Below are 19743 nucleotides of genomic sequence, written 5' to 3'. Positions count from 1 at the left end.
ATAGGAATAATAGTAGCTAACCTTGGAAGTATGTTATTAAATTTTTTTTCTTTTTTTGAGACGGAGTCTCACTCTGTCACCCAGGCTGGAGTGCAATGGCGCGATCTCAGCTCACTGCAACTTCTACTTCCTGAGTTTAAGTGATTCTCTTGCCTCAGCCTCCCAAGTAGCGGAGATTACAGGCAACTGCCACCACGCTCGGCTAAATTTTTTTTTTCTTTTTTTTGTATTTTTAGTAGAGCTGAGGTTTCATGATGTTGGCCAAGCTGGTCTCAAACACTTTATCTCAAGCGATCCACCTGCCTTGGCCTCCCAAAGTGCTGGTATTACAGGCACGAGCCACTGCACCCGGCCTGTTATTAATATTTTAAAAGGGATAACATTTGTGAAAGCATTCCACACTGCTTGCACATAGTAGATGCTCAATAAATTTTATTAACAAGCATTTATTGAGTTACCTCCATGTGGCAGGTACAGTTCTAGGCACAAAGATCCCTACACATATGGAGCTGATACTCTGATGCAGGGAGGGGGGTGAAAGCCATAAAAAATTAACATAAAAGAAGCAAATTATTTCCCAAATGATAGCATAATTCATTTTACATTGAAAATTCACATAGTTCAAGTAGTCACAAACTTCAGTGCCTTCAGGGGCCAGAAAAGTAATCCAAATATATGTCAGATTGATCGAAAAGAGCACCCCTTTTTTTATTATTCTACTTTTGAGAAAAGATAATAGTACTGAAAATATGTCTTTTTTCCTTCTTAAATCTACCTTCAGAAAACCATCCTACAAGTGTCATGATAAAATGGCAATTGACAGCATTTCTGTCTGTAAATGAATGTCAAGCTGCAGAGGGCACTGTCTAAGGGAAAGCCTTGTGTTACCTCTAGCCAACTGGTGACCTTCAGGAATATGGATTCTGTGTCACCAGACTTTCCAGTTTTTCAAGAGAAGTCACAAATTTGCATTTGGGATGAAATGTCCTGATTTTTAATGTAGCAATGTATTCATAAATTCTTTCAATTGTAAAAGCCGTCACCTTCCCCATATCATTCCTACTCCTCACCACCACAAATTTGGGATATATCTGGCCTGGTAATCAGGTTTTAATCTCTGAAAAAAACTGAGGTTTAATATATGTGGCTTTCTTTTTCTTCTTCTTCTTTTTTTTTTTTTTTAGACAGAGGCTTGCTCTATCACCCAGGCTTGAGTGCAGTGGTGCGATCTTGGCTCACTGCAACCACCACCTCCTGGGTTCAAGTGATTCTCCTGCCTCAGCCTCCTGAGTAGCTGGGATTACAAGCACCTGCCACAACACCCAGCTAATTTTTATATTTTTGGTAGAGATGGGATTTCACCTTATTGGTTAGGCTGGTCTCGAACTCCTGACCTCAAGTGATTCACCCGCCTCGGCCTCCCAGAGTGCCAGGATTACAGGCATGAGTCACCTCACCTGACCTATGTGACTTTTTAAATAAGATTTTGTTCTATTATATTTAATAAAACTTGACAATTGAAAAATGTGTTTCTCCACTCTAAGCATACAGTCCTTAACTATTATATAAGGAATAAATATTTGGCTACAAATAATGTTGACCTGAGGCAGGGTTACACTGGTTAAGAATATTTACAGAATTTCCCCTAGATTACCTGACATCATTTTTACATATCTTCCATAGTTACAATACCTTGATTTTGTTCACCAGGCGTACTCAGCTGTAAAACTGCATTCCTCACTCTGCCTTGCAGATAGGGATGGACGTGTGTTACTCAGGTCTCCCAAAGGTATATAGTAGGTAGAAGTTGTTGCTGGGAGTTTCTGGAAGAGTGCTCTAAAAACAAGGGTTCCCCCTTTCTCTCTCTTTCTGATTATTTTTATTTATTTATTTATTTGAGATGGAGTTTCACTCCTGTTGCCCGGACTGGAGTGCAATGGCACGATCTTGCCTCACTGTAACTTCTGCCTCCTGGGTTCAAGCAATTCTCCTGCTTTAGCCTCCTGGGTAGCTGAGATTACAGGTGCCCATCACCACGCCCAGCTAATTTTTTGTATTTTTATTAGAGACAGGGTTTCACCATGTTGGCCAGGCTGGTCTAGAACTCCTGACCTCAAGTGATTCACCCACCTCAGCCTCTCAAATTGCTGACATTACAGGTGTGAGCCACCACACCCAGCCTCTTTCTGTTTTAGATACAGATATGATGGCTGGAGTTGCATTAGTCATCTTGTGGCTATGAAACAATTTGTACAAAAGATAGCTGGGCAGAAAAAGAGAAGCCTCCTGAGACATTATTGCCGTGAATAATCCTTAATACGAATCGAAGACTCCAGACTTGTTTAACATTAAATAAAAATGAACTTTTGGCCGGGTATGGTGGCTCATGCCTGTAATCCCAGCACTTTGGGAGGCCGAGGCAGGCGGATCATGAGATAAAGAGATGGAGACCATCCTGGCCAACATGGTGAAACCCTATCTCTACAAAAAAAGAATTACAAAAATTAGCTGGGCATGGTGGCGCGTGCTTGTAGTTCCAGCTGCTCGGGAGACTGAGGCAGGAGAATCACTTGAACCCAGGAGGCGGACGTTGCAGTGAGCTGAGATTATGCCACTGTACTCCAGCCTGGGTGACAGAGCGAGACTGTGTCTCAAATAATAATAATAAAATTAAATTAAAAGTGAACTTTTACCTTGTTTAAGCCGCTCTTATTTCCATTATCAGCGGACTAATGCAAGTCCTGGCTGATTCACTGAGATCATTAAGAAAAAATAAACAAAAAACCAACTTTTTATATAGCCTACAATGTGGAACAGCAGAATTTCACCTCAGTCAATTCAAATATGGAACCACCATTTGTCATATACAGCAAAACCATAAAATTATCTTTGTTCATGCTGAATGCTCCAGGATTTTCTGTTTAAACTCATCTTTACTCATTCTGAAGTCTATTCAAGCAGGCATTAAGACAGTTTTGAATTGTGATGAACATTCATTGAATTAATTCATGGGAAAAAAGTTTTATTTATTTTTATTTGCCTTTATTTTCATTAGCTGAAAAATGAGAACATACCTCAGGATACTAGCATGAAACAAAATATTAACTCTCTCAGACTTAAGGAATCACATCTACTAGATCATTTTTGTGTAGGAATACAAAACAGAAGTGATAAAAATGGTATGCTTAATTTAAAAATGTGTATATTTAGGGAAGGTATTTTTATTTAAAATTTTAATTAGTGCAACAATTAAATATTAAATCCCATAACAAACAAAACACCTGTCAAGCACAGTTATAAGGAAGAATACAATGATGAATACAATATCATCTCTACCTTAAAGAACATCATAGTTTGGTTTATAAAATCAATAAACAAAATTATTTTTAGAGTTGAAAAATCGAGGTAAATGAGGTTCAATAACTTAATAAAGATTATATAGCAAGTTAATAGAAGAATCCCAGTCTCCTCACTCCTAAATCAATGGGTTTCTACAAAGTCAGGCCTCTGACTTTAATTTTTTAAATATTTAGTTGAGATAGGGTCACACTCTGTCAGCCAGGCTGGAGTGCAGTAGTACAATCATAGCTCACTGTAACCTCAAATTCCTCAAGGGATTGTCCCTGTTCAGTCCCCTGAATAGCAAAGACTACAGGCATGGTGCAGCTAACATTTTTAAAGATTTTTTGTAAAGATGGGGGTTTCACTATATTGCCCAGGCTGGTCTCAAACTCCTGGCCTCAAGCAATCTTCCCACTTTGGCTTCCCAAATTACTGGGACTACAAATGTGAGCCACTGAAGGCTTTTGACTTTAGAGAGGATGGAAGATAGTATCTTCAAGTGACACATTATTGTACCTTTTTTTTATTTCCATGAAGTAATACTCCCTTTTCTTCTGAGGCTTTTCAGAGAACACTGGAGTCTCACCATATTTGAACTCTTTATTTAATTATTTATTTATTTATTTATTATTATTATTTTGAGACTGAGTCTCGCTCTGTTGCCAGGCTGCTAGAGTACAGTGGTGCGATCCTGGCTCACTGCAACCTCCACCTCTGGAGTTCAAATGATTCTCTTGCCTCAGCCTCCCAAGTAGCTGGGACTATAGGTGCACATCACCTCGCCCAACTAATTTTTGTATTTTTAGTAGAGATGGGGTTTCACCATGTTGGCCAGGATGGTCTCGATCTCTTGACCTCATGATCTCCCTGCCTCAGCCTCTCAAAGTGCTGGGATTACAAGTGTGAGCCACCGCACCTGGCCCATATTAGAACTCTTAACCAAAAGAAAGTGAATTTTCAAAGTACAGAAGTTAACCTGCTACCTTCAATGATTCATGACTTGGGTAAAACAATTATTTACATCCAATCTTTTTTCTCTCCCCATATCAGATTACATTCAGCTACATGTAACAGAAAACCTAAAGTTGTATGGCTTAAACACAAAAACGTTTATTCACACACATGACCAAGTTTAGAGACAGGAAGTCTAAGGCAGATTGGAGGCTCTACAATTTATCAGGGATTCAACCTCTGTTAATCTTTTTGCTCCACTATTCTCAGTACATGGCTTCCATTCTGAAGCTCACAAAATGGCTGCCTGAGCACAAGGCATCACATCTATGTTCTAGATATTATCTAAATGACATCTAATTATCTAGACTTTAACTAATATCATGGACCTGCTGCCTGAGGCTACCTGTATTGCTTACTCCACTAAACTAATCATGTTTTTCACCTATTCGTTTTTGCTGTCTTTCCCCTCACCTAATCACTTATGTAGTGCTTATCCAAGTTTCATGTGCTTACAGATCTCCTGGAGATCTCATCAAAATGCAGACTCTGATTCAATAGGTCTGAGGTGGGGGCTGAGTATCTATTTGTCTAAGAAGCTCTCAGGCGATGCCAATGCTGCTGGTTCACAGACCACTGAGTATCAGAGAGCTAGCGCTGAGGTGAGGAATAGAACAACAGACATTCTCAACCTTGACAGTACATCAGAAAGGCCTGGGGAGTCTTAACCTATTCTATAGCCGGGTCTCATTCTCAATGTTTCCTATTCAGTAGATCTGGGCTAAGGACCAAAGTATTTGCATTTCTAATAAGTTTCCAGGTGATGCTGAGCCTGCTAATCCAGGAATTACACTTCAAGAACCAATGACCTTGAATTTTAGTATGGATCTCAAAGAGGTGGGAAGTATGGTGAGTGTAGGACGGTAGCACATCCCTCTTGCAGGATACCTACTATGGATGGATGATCTTTAGAAAGTTGGATTTTAAGATAGATTTTGAACTATGTAAATGTCATCCACCACTCAGTACCAAATATTCTATATCTTTTAGGGGAGGCAAAGCCAAGTAAGGAAATCCTTTCATTTCCACTTTTGATTAGAGGGTTTCTTTTAGCTTTTCTTGAACTTTACCTGGTAGAAAATAGCATTAATTTTAGGTAAATTAAAACTTCAGATATCTCAAATGAAGCCTTGAGTTTTTTTAGTATTAATAATTCCACAGTATATCATTTAGAAGTCTCTAAACATAGACAAATAGAATTCCACAGTTACAGGTATCAAATTGTTGCACACTGACAACCAAATTTTTAAAATGTTGAAATCCTATGTATTCTCATGCAAATGCAGACCACAGGAAAACCACACTTGTTTTTCATTGTTTTTTTTTTTCTCTAAAGTTAGGGAATAAACAACTGCTAACTCTGTAGATTGATTTATGAAAGGATATTTTATTTCAGTCAATCAAAAAACTTACTTTAAGAAGTGAATATCTTAAAATAATAAAAGACAACTTCATAAAATATATATTATAAATGCACTTCACATATTTGTTTTTATAATCCTTCAAATACACTTAAATTAGTCTATTTAAAATAACTATTTTTAAAAAGTTATTTTGGTTTTGGTAGTAAGGATTTGAGGTAATATATATGTAATTTTTATTTTTTATGTAAACATTTTTTGAAGAGTTTTGAAAAATTATGCTAACTTAATTTTATTGGGCCCTATAAAATATGCAAGAATCTATCCATTCTTAGTAATGTTTTCTCCTGCTATACTTCTTTATTTTCTTTTTTTCTACAAAAACAGAAAGACAAATGCAGTGTCTAGTCAAATGCAACACTCCTTCAGATTTATTAGAAAAGCAGATAAAAGAGAGTAGAAAAATGCAGCAATATACATTGTTTGTTTCATTACCCTAATTTCATTTAGGTTTTTCAACTAGTACAGAAGTTTCATAACTAACATACAGTAAAAAGAGAGTTAGCTTTTCTGTGATAATAAAAATCTTTGACTCTAAAACATCTATTTTGAGCGTTTTCTAAATAACACAGCATATGACATTTTCTGAAAGTAAATATATGCATAGATGTCAAGTTTTAAGAAATACTTTTAATAAACACAGGAGTAAGCAGAAGTTCAGTAAAATTAGGACATGTCTAATGAAGCTCACTTATAAAATTACATTGATTTTCATCTACCTTGGTGTTCTCATGAAATTTTTTCACATGAAATATTTGAGATCTGAAATAAGAAAAGAAAATTTAACTGTATATCTTCCTCAATACTGATTTATTCTAGAAAAACTAGTCATAACTGTTAACTTATTAATTGACAATTAACTGACAATTAAGTTATATGAAATAAATCCATGAAATACAATCTTTTATTAACAAATGAAATTTGTAAGCAGTCTGATAGAGTGTCACACATTTTATCAATCATACAATTAACATTTAATTTGGGGAGTAAGCAGAGAATGGTTTTGAATTGCCTAAGTAAACCAAAAGATAGTCAAAGTTTCTCTGAGATGAACTCTAATGATATTTTGAAAATATTTTAAACAGCCAAAACTGTTTAATACAAATTAATTTCTCACACTTTCTAATAATTTTTCTAATGCTTTTAGAGTATCTTCTCTTGCTGACTGAGGTATCTACCTCTGGACATTAATTATTACATTTTTGAGTGTAGGTACAAATTGTTCTTGGAGTAATTAAAAATCATTAGCTGAAATTTAACTTACATATGTTCATTTGTCTTCATATTTCTTTTCACTTGCTTAATTATGGGAAAGAAAATGTATATCTGAACATAAAAGTACAATTAAATTTAAGTTTCAGTTAATGATTTTTAATTGCTCCAAGAACATTTTGTACCTACATTCAAGAATGTAACTTTTTATGATAAATGTCCACATTTATATTATATTTTAAAATTTTAGAACTGATATTATCAGAGCAACCTGTACATCAGAGAACAAAAATTGCATGACCACAGAAATATTTTATAATGGTTGTAAACATTATATATTATGGATACCTTATAAAACAAAATCTGATTTATTAAAATCACTTTTTTCTTCTGATCCAATATCCAATTTTGTATCAAGAAGCACCTTTAATTTGGAACTGAGAATTGGAAGACTAGTCACATTTTTTTAAAAAGCCTCTCATTTTTAAAAATAGTTAACTAGTTAGAAAATATTTAGTTAATAGATTTTTTTAAGTCTTTGTTTTTTCTGGATGAGAAATTTCCATACTGTTATTGTTTATAGATTTATAGAGTTTGCCACAAATGACTATGAAAATGCTATTTAAATATATAGCTTCTTTTTAGATTAATAAAACATACTATCCTATTAAAATGTTCTACCTTCAAAATTATTTCTGATTGTGTGCGTTCATTTATTCATCATTCCACAAATGTTTGGTAAGTGTTGCTGTAATCAATTTCAATTTTTTTTTTTTTTGAGACGGAGTTTCACTCTTGTTGCCCAGGCTGGAGTGCAATGGCAATCTCAGCTCACTGCAACCTCCGCCTCCCAGGTTCAAGCGATTCTCCTGCCTCAGCCTCCTGAGTAGCTGGGATTACAGTCATTTGCCACCATGTCCGGCTAATTTCTTGTATTTTTAGTAGAGACAAGGTTTCTCATATACATTCTAGTCCCTAATTCTGACTGCCCATTTTCTTAAAGTAACTGTAAATTTAGGCTGAGTCTTGAGTTTTAATACAGATGGTAATTCAATTTTTGGCATATTCAAGGTGCTAATCTCTCTATATCAGAGTTGCAGCCTAATGCCATCATGGCTAGTTGTCCAAATGCTTGGAGATGGTAAGTGGCAACCACAGATAAGGCGGGCTTAGTCAAACTCAAGAGTGAATGTTTTTGCTAAAGTATTTATATTTTTAAAGTGTTAGTAGTAAATCACGTTGAGCAAACGAAACATATTTGTGAGCATAAGTCAACCCATGGACCTCAGGGTTGCAATTCTTTCATGGAAATCTTCTCATGTAATCTTCATAAAATCTCTGCCCCTCAATTTGCTATGAGCATGTTCTGGTCCTTATCTTTCCAATAACCCTAAAAGTTGGAGTGACCTGATAACAAATCTACATGGGCAGAGGTCCAAGGACCGAGCTCTGAAGGATCCAGAAAGAAAACAATGCTGGGAGCACTGCTCTGAGGAGTACAGAAGTGTAAAAGAGAAATGAGCTTAATCACAAAACTGATTGTGATTAAGATTGCACTGAAGAATACTTAAAAGTCCTTTTTAAACCACTCAGGTGGAGAGAATGCAATTATCTGGCACCAAAGAAAATATTTCTAAGCACATAATTCTCCCCAAGATTTTGAAGAAAATATTTAATTCGTACATCACAATGCAAATTCATCTTTCGTTGGCCTCTATAATACCCAGCTTTCCCAAATGCTCTTCCACAGCACAAAAAGTAACATCAGTTTTCAAATAAAAGGTGCAAGGAAGTGTACAGTACAGTCATGAAAAGGGCAATATATACATGCATATAAAAGAGAATTAACAAACAAAACCTTGATTTCTAGAGAACATGGAAGTTATACCAGACAAGGAGAATGTAGAGGAATCTCATATTTATAGTACCCTTACCTATACATGACAAAGTTTACCTCCATAAACAAAAACATTAGCAGTTGCTGCTAACATTCTGCATGTAATAAACTTCTACTTATGCATCTGTGGATATTACACTATTAAAAGGCACATTTATTTCTTGACGCATGTCTTTGCTAATGTCCTAAATTTGGGTTCCAGATGATCTAGAAACTCCAGTCCCTCTTCTTCCTGCCGATCGCTGCAGCAACCTACTGAGCCGGCCAGAGAACCTTTGCCTTCATAGTTATACGAACGAACGTAGTCTTCACAATGTTTATGCTCCTCATCTTGTCCACATAAATACACCTTCTGTATCAAAAAAGAGCACATTTTATTATTTTTTTAAAAAACACCTAAACATATTAGCAGAAAAATGATGTCTTTGATTTACCTTTTACTGTTTAATTTTTAATCAGAGTGTGTCCTCTAATGGATTCCTATGTATAAAAAATGCACAGGATTGGTCTGTATTATAGTCACTCTTAAAATATAGCAAATAAATAAATGCTTCTAGTGAGCACATTTAAAAAATTAAGACTACACATATATCACACAACACATTTATAATTTCCCATTTGAACACAAAACATGTGTATTTGAAATTTACCTTTGTAGCTTCTTCACATATTTGAAGAAAACCAATATAGGCTATGATTCCTATGTTTATACACTACTATATAACTGTGATAGTGTAATATATTAAACTGGCTAATATCAAACCTATACTGATTAATCTGAACATAAAACAAAACAAGGAACTAAAACTCAAAATAAAAGCTCAACAATTTATCTGGTTGATTCTGATAGCCAGGACTTCACAACCACACCAAGAACTCAAGCACACTGAGAAATGTTTATAATTTATGATCCATTCATTCCTCTATAATAAATATTTCACTCCGTGTGGTTTTTCTGTTAATTTTTAGGGAAGAGGCTATCAACCTTTTATCCTTTGTAAACACATCTACATATGGCACTCCTAGATAAAGTTTTGTAAACTGTATTTTCAAAGGTGAATTTTCAAAGATCATTTTTCTCTTTGGGTTTAAACCAGAAATCCACATCTATGATAATCCAACATTTAAAAGATGTTGACTTCCAGGTATATGGGGAGTAAAACTTTTGGGAAATTCTGATTTATAACTAGCATTTAACTTCCATGTAATATGACCTCAAAGACAGTGGAACTTACTTCGCCAAGCCGAGGTTGGGTGAAACTCTGCCAGTCCGTGTACGCATATCTGCCAGTATCTCCCTGCCCCACTCCCTTGACGGACTCCAAGGTCTGATGTCCACCTCCTTTGTTGGAATCCAAAGTGTAGCCTCCTTTGACCATCTCAAAACTTTGCTGTGTTTTGATTCCCTGGCCACCAACAGTACCAACAGACATGCTTGTGTCACAAATGTTGGATGTCTGCATGGGGAGTCTAATATTTGCTTCCTGAAAGTAAAGTGAGAGTGATACAGTGAATTTGAAAAATGGAAACTAACAATTCATTTTCATTTTTTTCACCATAGGCAAATCACTTGCCTGCTGTGCCTCTCTGTTCCTCATACATAAAATCAGAATAATAGTATCATAGGTGTGATGGGTTGAATTGAGTCCCCTAAAAATTCATATGTCCTAACCCTCAGTAACTCAGAATGTGAACTTGTTTGGAAATAGGGTCATTGTAGATGTAATTAGTTAAGATGAGGTTGTATGGGATTAGAGTCGGTCCCTAAGCTAATATGACCAGTATCCTTATAAAAAGGGGAAATTTAGACACAGACATGCACACAGGGACAACGCCATATGAAGATTTGATTTACACTGACATAGGGAATTGCCAGAAGCTAGGAGAGAGTCCTGGAACAGATCCCTCCCCAGTTCCTTCAGAGGGAGCATGGTCCTGCCAACACCTTGATCTCTGATTTCTAGTCTCCAGATCTGTGAAACAATACTTTTCTATTGTTTAAGTCACTCAGTTTGTTGTGACAGCCCTAGCCCTGTAGAATTGGGAAGTTTAAATGATTTAAAACATTGAGGGCACTCGAAACTCTGCTTAGCATAGTAAGTGCTCAATAGACATTAGTGATATTATCATTGACATTGTTGTGTAATAATTTATCATCATTTGTTCACCATACAATTCAAAGGGATGTGAAATCTGATTTACCGTTACTTCTTCTCCAGGTCCTTCAGTATTTGATACAATTAAATTTTGCTGGGCTATGTCTTCTGGAAAACATTTCTTGACTGTTCTCTTAGCAGTGACACAGAAACATGTAAACAGAATACCTAAAAAGCAAAAAAGATCAAAGTAAAACACAGACATTAAATCATTTGATTACACGATTTTTTTTAAGTCTTCTTGCATATGTCTCAAAAAATTCATTCCACAAATTGGGCTCTTTAGGTCACAAGATTTAAAAACAGAATACTTTAAAAATGCATTTATACTATTTGTAGCTTAGAGAGATTAATAATAGCTCTCTTCCCAAGTCCAGAATTAACTTATATGTGTCTTTTATTTCTTCTACATTGAAATGGTAACTTCATCTAACTGAAATTTAAGATAGCATCATTAGTAGTTAAAATAATACAGAACACACTTAAAGGGCTTAGAATAACAAGACGAAGAACATTAGGCATAAATACAAACAAGAAAGGCAATTACATAAAATTGGTGTCCAGTTTCAAAAGTGTACATGAACTAATAAAGTGCTAAGAGGGATATCCAATTTAATCTGAAACTCAAATCAATGAATTAGGATACAGTAAAGATTATAGGAAAAGTTTGTAAATGCAAATGGGTTCTTTGGAGTCAGAGGGAGAGAGAAAGAAAAAGAAAAGGAAAGGAAGAAAGAAACAGAAAGGGAGAGAAAAAGGCAGGCTTAATTAAGCGTGGGCAATATTTCTATTACTTTTGTACCTCCAAATAACAGTTTGCAGAATGCAAAATCTTAGCATCCTTTGCCTGTATTGCTTTTCCTCAGTGGCTCATATGACCATTTTCCACTCATGGAAGTCTTACAATAATGCTAAATCACTTCATTAATAATATGGAACATAAATATCTGAGTAAATTTTGGAATAGCTCTGTTTTCACAAATTCTTTTTGTATGTATGTATTCCCTACATAAACATAGCTGATTGAAAGACTATATTATGTTATATGGAGGGAATCTTAATAGTTTTATCCAGCCTCTTCACTTTACACATGGAAAAATGAGTTCAAAAAAGAGGAAATAATTTACCCAATGTCTCACAGATAATTATTGAAGAACTGAGGCTACCACCTCTGAAACTTACTTTAAATTTAATCTGCTGTTACTGATTTCTTTTATCACTCAGAGCCCCAAGACATAAAATAGATACAATATTTTTAAAAGAACACACTTCCCAAAGGCAATTAATATAAAAAACTTCCATGTTTTAAAAATATTAGATCAAATTTTAGCTGACACATTGTAGATAGTAATACTTAATATACTTACATAATAACAACACAGAACCCAACACCATAGCAAGAATAGCCCATCTTCCAAGTATTACATTTGGTCTAACGTCTCTTGTACTTTTTCCTTTCATTCTACACTCAGATGGAGTTGAACAGTCACATACTCTCACTGTTAACACATGTGTTGCAACTAAACCATGCCTGTCTTTTATTTGAATAGGCACAGAATAATAGTTATAATCAAGATTTTGTCGTTGACGAAGAATGGCAGTTTTACCTAGGGAAAAAAAAAGACAGAATATATACAGATAGGCTGTTTAGATAGCAATATTATTCCTACTTGATATTCTCAGTGGATGGAAATCAATTTAGAATAAAAACTTGAATTTTTCTTTTTTTTTTGAATTTTTGATTTCCCAGAAAAGCCAGAAAAGTAATTGATGTTGCTTTATGCTGATATTAAACTAATCTATACTTAACATGTTGCTCAAATGTTAATTAAAAAGGGACTTATATGTTTTCTTAAAAGATATTCAGAACAAGAGTCTAAGCTCACCATAATGCCATTAATTTTTTTAAAAAAATAAGGTATTGTTGTTTTTAGGGTTAATAAAATAATTTCCTAAAATAAATGTGTATTTATTATGATAAACTAAGGTGAAAAAACCATCACCAATCTGAAGTTCCTATTGACTATAACATTTAGCATAATTACATACCATCCTTTTCTTCTAGATTCCAGTTTTTACTGGTAGAATTATCCAGAAAGAATTGAAAAGGTGGTCCATTTTCAGGTCCATCTGGATCTACAGGTTCCAGAACAGCAAAATCCTCATTATTCTGACAAATTGTCACTTCTTTGTCAATCTGAGGTGCGTGATCATTGTAATCATCCAAATGAACTACTAATGTTCCAGTGCAAGATCGGCCAACTAAGATTAATTAAAAGTAGGTTATTTCTGCACATGAAAATGCATTTATTTTCAACAATTTATAAAATACACAGTTGACATCTGCTTTCTACTAGCTGTCTGAGCTTGAGTTCGCATACATGCTTCCCGGATTTCAGACACCAAGACTACAAAATAGGGACATGTTACTTTTCTTTGAAGACTAGGGCTGGATCAGATAATTTCTTCAGTTGCTTTTCAAAACTAAAAGGTATGAGATTATGAGGAAGGTCACTACAGAATGACCTGTTGAAAATAAAAAGGATGTCTTACATCCTTCTTTATGAAGCACATATATTCATCCTTAGAATACAAACACTTTACATTTGGTTATCAGTCACTTTCTCAGATTCTCCATTGCATCATATACTTTTTGCCCAAACCTTGAAAACTTCTCTAGAAACACACTGGGTGTTCCCTTTCCTGTCTGCTTTGTAGCATTCGGTTGCCACTCCTAGGAATACTTTTCTCCTCTTTCTTGCCAGGTAGCACACTATTATCGTCAAGAATCTACTTAAATGTCACCTCCTCATGAAACTCGTGACTTCCACAGACAATGGTAGCCATATTCCAGTGCTTTCTCAGAACTCTTTGCTAATATTTTGGCTCACACACTGAACTGCAAAAGTAGCATAGTAAGTTGTATTCACCTTGAGAGCCTAGTGATTTGCCCAGTATTTCCCAGCTAACTATAACTTTATACTGACACATTGAACATAATACAGTTCCTATTTTTATACTTGAAAACATTTAATTGAATAAGCCAGAAAAATAAGTTTTCATCTCTACCCTAATGCAATTCACATGTTCTTGACAACAGGAACAGTCTCATACTCATCTGTTGATTGCCATATTATTGGCCTAAGACTTCACACGTAGTATTTTTAAAGTAGCACCCATTATTTGTGTTTAAGAGATAATGAAGTTCAGAAACATGTCAAATCCCACCATTTGTAACAGAATAATAAACTACAATAAATGATAAGATATCAAAATTGAAATAAACAGAAAGGTAATTGATGATGCAGTTTTTCATGTTTTTGCTTTAAATACTGGTCCACATTTTGAAACATGTATGTTGAATTTATCATAAAGACTACTATAACTCCCATGCAAATATAATTTATTTTTCTTTTTAATTTGAAATAACCCTAAGTCATATCATGTAGTATATTTCAAAAAAATTTTTTCTGTTGAATAACTACAAAATTAATTTATTCAGTGACTTTTAAACTAATTGTTTATATAAAGTAACTACTATTTATGCCTATTTTAAAACTATCTGAACAAGTTTAAAAATATCCAGAAATAAAAGAGAGATATAGCTATTTGGAGAAGATATATAAATGCTTTGAGACTGCCAGAAAATAGCAAATAAAGTTGAATATAAGTAACAACTTTAAAATCAGCAAACTAACAAAGAAATGAATAATGTGAAAAAGAGGCCTTTATAAAGTAAAAAATTTAGTTGCATACACTACACATGAGTTGATATATATACTATAATTTCACCTTTTAAAATTTAAGCAGAAAGGCTTTCTCTTTATAGAAAAATGGTGAGAAAACACACTTTAAAAATCCAAAAAAGTACGGTAATCGTAGGAATGCAAATCAAGATTTATTTAATCACATATTCAAACAACATTTATCCCATAACTTACTATTTTCTATTATAGTCTCTGTTTTAAGCATGTTGATAAAAACAGATGAAAGATGCTTGAAATTATTTACATGGAAGGCAATCAAAGCCAAAGCTGAGAAGGTCTTAGAACAGGGGTGTCCAATCTTTTGGCTTCCCTGGGCCACACTGAAAACAGAAGAATTGTCTTGGGCCACACATAAAATACACTAACACCAATGATAGCTGATGAGCTAAAAAATTTATGTTGCAAACAAATCTTATAATGTTTCAAGAAAGTTTATGAATTTTTGTAGGGCCACATTCAAAGCCGTGCTGGGCTGCATGCTGCCTGCAGGCCACAGGTTGGACAAGCTTGTCTTAGAAGATACAAAAATTACAAGAGGTTGATGGTAAGTTTTTGTTTTACCCCCGGGAAGAGGTAAACAGCCAAAAATAAGTAATTACTGACAATAGCTGAGCATGGTGAAAGGTCATTGGGTGTGTTTATTTACTTCTAAAACTTACTTTAAATTAAGCACATAAGCAAATGTCAAGTATAAATGAGTAAGAAACACCACAATCACAGAGCTAGAAAGTACATCTTGGGTTAACTAAAAATCTTCATAACACTTCAACAGCAATTTTGAAAAGCAGTAGTTTTTTATTGCTACTCAAATGTTTCAGTAACTAGAATCACTGTATTATAAATCAGCCTACTCTATAAATTTTAAAATTAATTGTTAAAAGATTTAAATTTTTACTTATTAAGCTACAATATGCCTCCTAATGATTTCCTGTAATTTGTTCATGTTCTTTTTGGACTACACATGCAAAATGTTTGCCACTTGTACATGACAACCCTTAAATATTTGTTCTCTTAAGAAAATCCTTCTTACAGACGGGAAAAACAAAGAAGCACTTAATAAATGTTTAATCTCAATTTTCTACATTCAGATCAGTTTTTCCAAGTGCTAATTATGTCCCTAGAATTGTAAAGCTTTTTGCAGTGAAATTTATAACGTGGAGATTCACAGGACTCTCAAACAACAAAGGAGTGACAAATATCAGCACCTGCACTGTGCATATGTGTACCACATTTTCTGCCAGATACTTGGAAAGGGACGATTTACAAAGAAAAAGGGTCTTCATACAAAATTGAACTCATAATTAATCTTGTTAGGAGAACAGAATATACATGAGAAACAATGAAAGCAGCCTTTTCTACAGAAGCCACATCATGTATGATAATTGTTATTCCCAGTTCAAAAGGTATTTAGAGAAGAACTGAATGCAGACTAATGGAAACAATCACAAACCTTGTCATTGCCATTTATTTGAAGAAGTTAAGGGGCCTGAATTTCAGACAGGAGGAGCAATGCTACTCTAGGTAGAAGGTATGTAAAACAATGCTTTCTCGACTGACAGCAGGGACATCAGCCTGACTGACAGAGGATTGACACAAGAAAGAAAGTTGGATTCTAAGACAGGTAGAATACCTAGATCATCATCCAGGAATATTCATGAGCATCAGAGCAAAATGTGTGTGTGTGTGTGTGTGGATTAAAGTTCAAAGAAACAAAATTCATCATATCACTACATGGTTTTTCACTAAAATGTGTAACATCCTTATCTTTACTTTTTTATTAAACACACCCAGGTTATCTACGGCCCTGGAATATAGATTTGTTAAAGTTTGCTTTTTATTTTCTTACACTACGTTCACTGTGCTTACAGACTTTGTCTTTTTGCACCAAAAAACAAAGTTAATTTTTAAATACTTTGTTCTCCATAATTTTCTCCTCTCCAGATAGCAAACACGGTGAAACCCCGTCTCTACTAAAAATACAAAAAATTAGCCGGGCGTGTTGGCGGGGCGCCTGTAGTCCCAGCTACTCGGGAGGCTGAGGCAGGAGAATGGCGTGAACCCAGGAGGTGGAGGCTGCGGTGAGCCGAGATCGCGCCACTGCACTCCAGCCTGGGGGACAGAGAAAGGCTCCATCTCAAAAAAAAAAAAAAAAAAAAAAAATTAGGCCTCTGCATTTCTGTAATCTCTTCTCTTTCATCCTTAATCTGAGCAGCTCTTAACTGATCTCCACTTCTGATAATATTCATACATTCTTTTTGAGGAAAGTTCTCACGTCATAGCACCTCTTGTGAAACTATAATAATTCTATAGTTGATATCGTGTAAGAATTTGGCCTTATCTTAACATTCTTAATTTCCATGTCAGCTTGTCTAATACTTAGAACTTAATAGACAAACCAACAGTTGGGGAATAAATGAGTAAACATAAAGTCTTCTTTGCCATCATAGAAAAAAGTAGGGGTATAATATCTGAGAACACATTGTTTGCATTTTGTTATTAAAAAAAGTCAAAGGGACAAATAAATAAGCATGAACATTTTCACTACTACCAACTTGTGTTAATTACCATGGAATTTGATATGTATTTATTAATACATTCAACCATTCCTTCTAAAGAAATGCAATAGACACAGAAAAAAAAACCTATGGTATTGTATCAGCTAGTTTGTTTTGAACATCCAGCATATGCGTGTAAAAAGAGTGGAAACCTTCCTGGATTAGGCAGGCAGTCAAAAGAATAGGCTATGTTATAAAAGCCCAAGTTCCTTTATCTTTATTATTTATGGCAATTTGCCAAAATTTATGGTAAATTTGTCATCAATATGATAAAATGAATGAGTGTAGCTTCTACTTATATTTTTATCATCCTCTTTTAATATCTTTTGTGTATTTTTATGTATACATTAGTATAATAGTACATGTATATGAATGCATATGATAGCAAATATTTAAAAACATATTTATAAATATATATTTAAGCATACTAACAAGTGGTTTACTGATAGAAATTTGTATGTTCAAAAGGATTTCCAAATCACTACTCTACTATATTTGGAGGACATTCTTTACAGAATTGATTCTAAAATTGACCTTGGTAAAAGATTGCAAATCACCACAAAAGACTTAAGTCATTGTTTTGTCATTGCTTTATAAAATAGGATAAATGATTTGTTCTCCATTAAGAGAAGCTCAGAACAAACTTACTTTGAACCAAACTGTTTTAGGTGTGTTGAACCCTTTCAGCAAGCTCAAATCATAATGTATCTAAACCTGTACTTCTGAAAAAAAAATGGTGATCCTTGAGTATGCCACAATTTCCTCAGCAGAAATTAACAATATAGATCATCTTTGAAACCTCAGACCTTAATTTTAATTGTGATGTAATTACATTTAAATTTACTGTGATATAATTAAGCCTTAAGCTTTGGCCATTCACTACCTCATAGCTTTGCATTATAGATGCACTGAAGCCTAAATTGGGTGATCTCCAATAACATGAACAATAAAAATGCAAACATTGTTTGAATTATGTTTTGTCTAGAAATAAACATATTTCACCCCAAGGTTTCCTTAAAAACATATCGTATATTTATATTTTATCTGTAGAAAATGGCACTCACCTGCATCCACTGCAACAACTGAAATATTGTATTGGTTGTTTTTTACAAATTTGGATTCTCTATCTAGTACTTTTAGAGTTCTCAAGTCGCCAGTGTGTTGATTAATTTCAAACCAGTTATCTTCATCCTCTAACTTCTGATACCTAATTTTTAGAAATCAAATATAAATCGTCAAATCAAAGAAGGGACATGATCTTAAAATCTGTCATTTTGAAAAATACGTAAAACATTCCTAAGTTTAAAATCAATTTACATCACAATTAAAATTAAGGAGCATTTTGAAAAATATGTCACCTTAAGCCTTCACCACTGGATGTTTCCGGGTCCAGTGCTTTGTATCCAAGGAGTTCTTGGCCAGCTGGGAAGCCATCTTGACTCTGAATAACTTTCACTGGAGGGTGGCATTCAGGGCCCTCATCACTGTCTATAATTTTAACGGTGACAGTTGTAGTGCACATTGTAGGAGTTTGTGAGTTCGCTGCTTTAGAGAATTGTGCCTCGTTAACTACACCAACTTGCAAAATAACTTGGCGATTGACTTCATAGTTCAATGGCTGTTAAATAAGCATACTTTAATAAGTCAATATATAACATTATATATAAGACTTCTAATTTCAAATTTTCCTACAAAGGAATATCATTTTTACATTTAAAATGTAACCTAAAGTTAGGGCTAATACAGTTAAAGGCCAATAATTAGCTTCCTAAAGTGACAATCATTGCCAAATGCAAAATTGTTGATTCTCAGATTCAACCCATTTTTCTTCTCATTTTTCTTTTGGAAGATCTTGCCTTCAGCCTTTTTCATTATAAGTTTAAATATTAATAGAAATGCAAGATAAGTGTATGAAAAAATTCAAATTATTTTATTGCTTATTATATGGAATAACAGTGACAACTAAATTGCCTCCAAACTAAGTATATACAATAATTAGATAGAAATTTGGCTACAATACAGCAGTTACTCTATGCCTGAGTCAAAAGATAGAATGATATTTAACAGCACCTTTTCAAAGCACATTATATTTCAGGCTGTTTAGTTCCTGATGAAAGCGCTTGGTCCTTGATATGGTTGGCTATGTCCCCACCCACATCTCAACTTGATTTGTATCTCCCAGAATTCCCACCTGTTGTGGGAGGGACCCAGGGCAAGGTAATTGAATCGTGGGGGCCAGTCTTTCCTGTGCTATTCTCGTGATAGTGAATAAGTCTCACAGGAGCTGATGGGTTTATCAGGGGTTTCTGCTTTTGCTTCTGCCTCGTTTTTCTCTTGCTGCCACCATGTGAGAAGTGCCTTTTGCCTCCCGCCATGATTCTG

General features: G+C 34.5%; 1 protein-coding gene and 1 long non-coding RNA gene across 3 annotated transcripts in view; one reads left to right on the top strand and one right to left on the bottom strand.

Moving 5' to 3' along the window:
* LOC115834748 overlaps positions 1-19743 on the top strand; it is a 50772-nt gene that overhangs the window by 20281 nt on the left and 10748 nt on the right. The window lies entirely within an intron of this gene.
* The window catches only part of DSC1 (desmocollin 1), a 35527-nt gene continuing 23534 nt past the window's right edge, over positions 7751-19743 (bottom strand). The window contains exons 10-17 of one of the 2 annotated variants that reach the window (XM_003261970.2): positions 18720-18979; positions 18426-18568; positions 13089-13301; positions 12407-12646; positions 11086-11207; positions 10119-10367; positions 9318-9363; positions 7751-9235 (exon numbers count right to left, since the gene is read on the bottom strand). In XM_003261970.2, coding sequence (XP_003262018.1) covers positions 9328-9363; positions 10119-10367; positions 11086-11207; positions 12407-12646; positions 13089-13301; positions 18426-18568; positions 18720-18979 — 1263 coding nt within the window. In that variant the 3' untranslated portion in view covers positions 7751-9235; positions 9318-9327. The remainder of the gene's footprint in view (positions 9236-9317; positions 9364-10118; positions 10368-11085; positions 11208-12406; positions 12647-13088; positions 13302-18425; positions 18569-18719; positions 18980-19743) is intronic. The other variant, XM_003261971.2, reaches the window with a different exon arrangement.

The sequence above is a fragment of the Nomascus leucogenys genome, chromosome 4, assembly GCF_006542625.1.
Source record: "Nomascus leucogenys isolate Asia chromosome 4, Asia_NLE_v1, whole genome shotgun sequence".
Lineage (NCBI taxonomy): Eukaryota > Metazoa > Chordata > Mammalia > Primates > Hylobatidae > Nomascus > Nomascus leucogenys.
The sequence above is the reverse complement of the archived record's forward strand: the minus strand, read 5'-3'. Positions and strand labels throughout refer to the sequence as shown.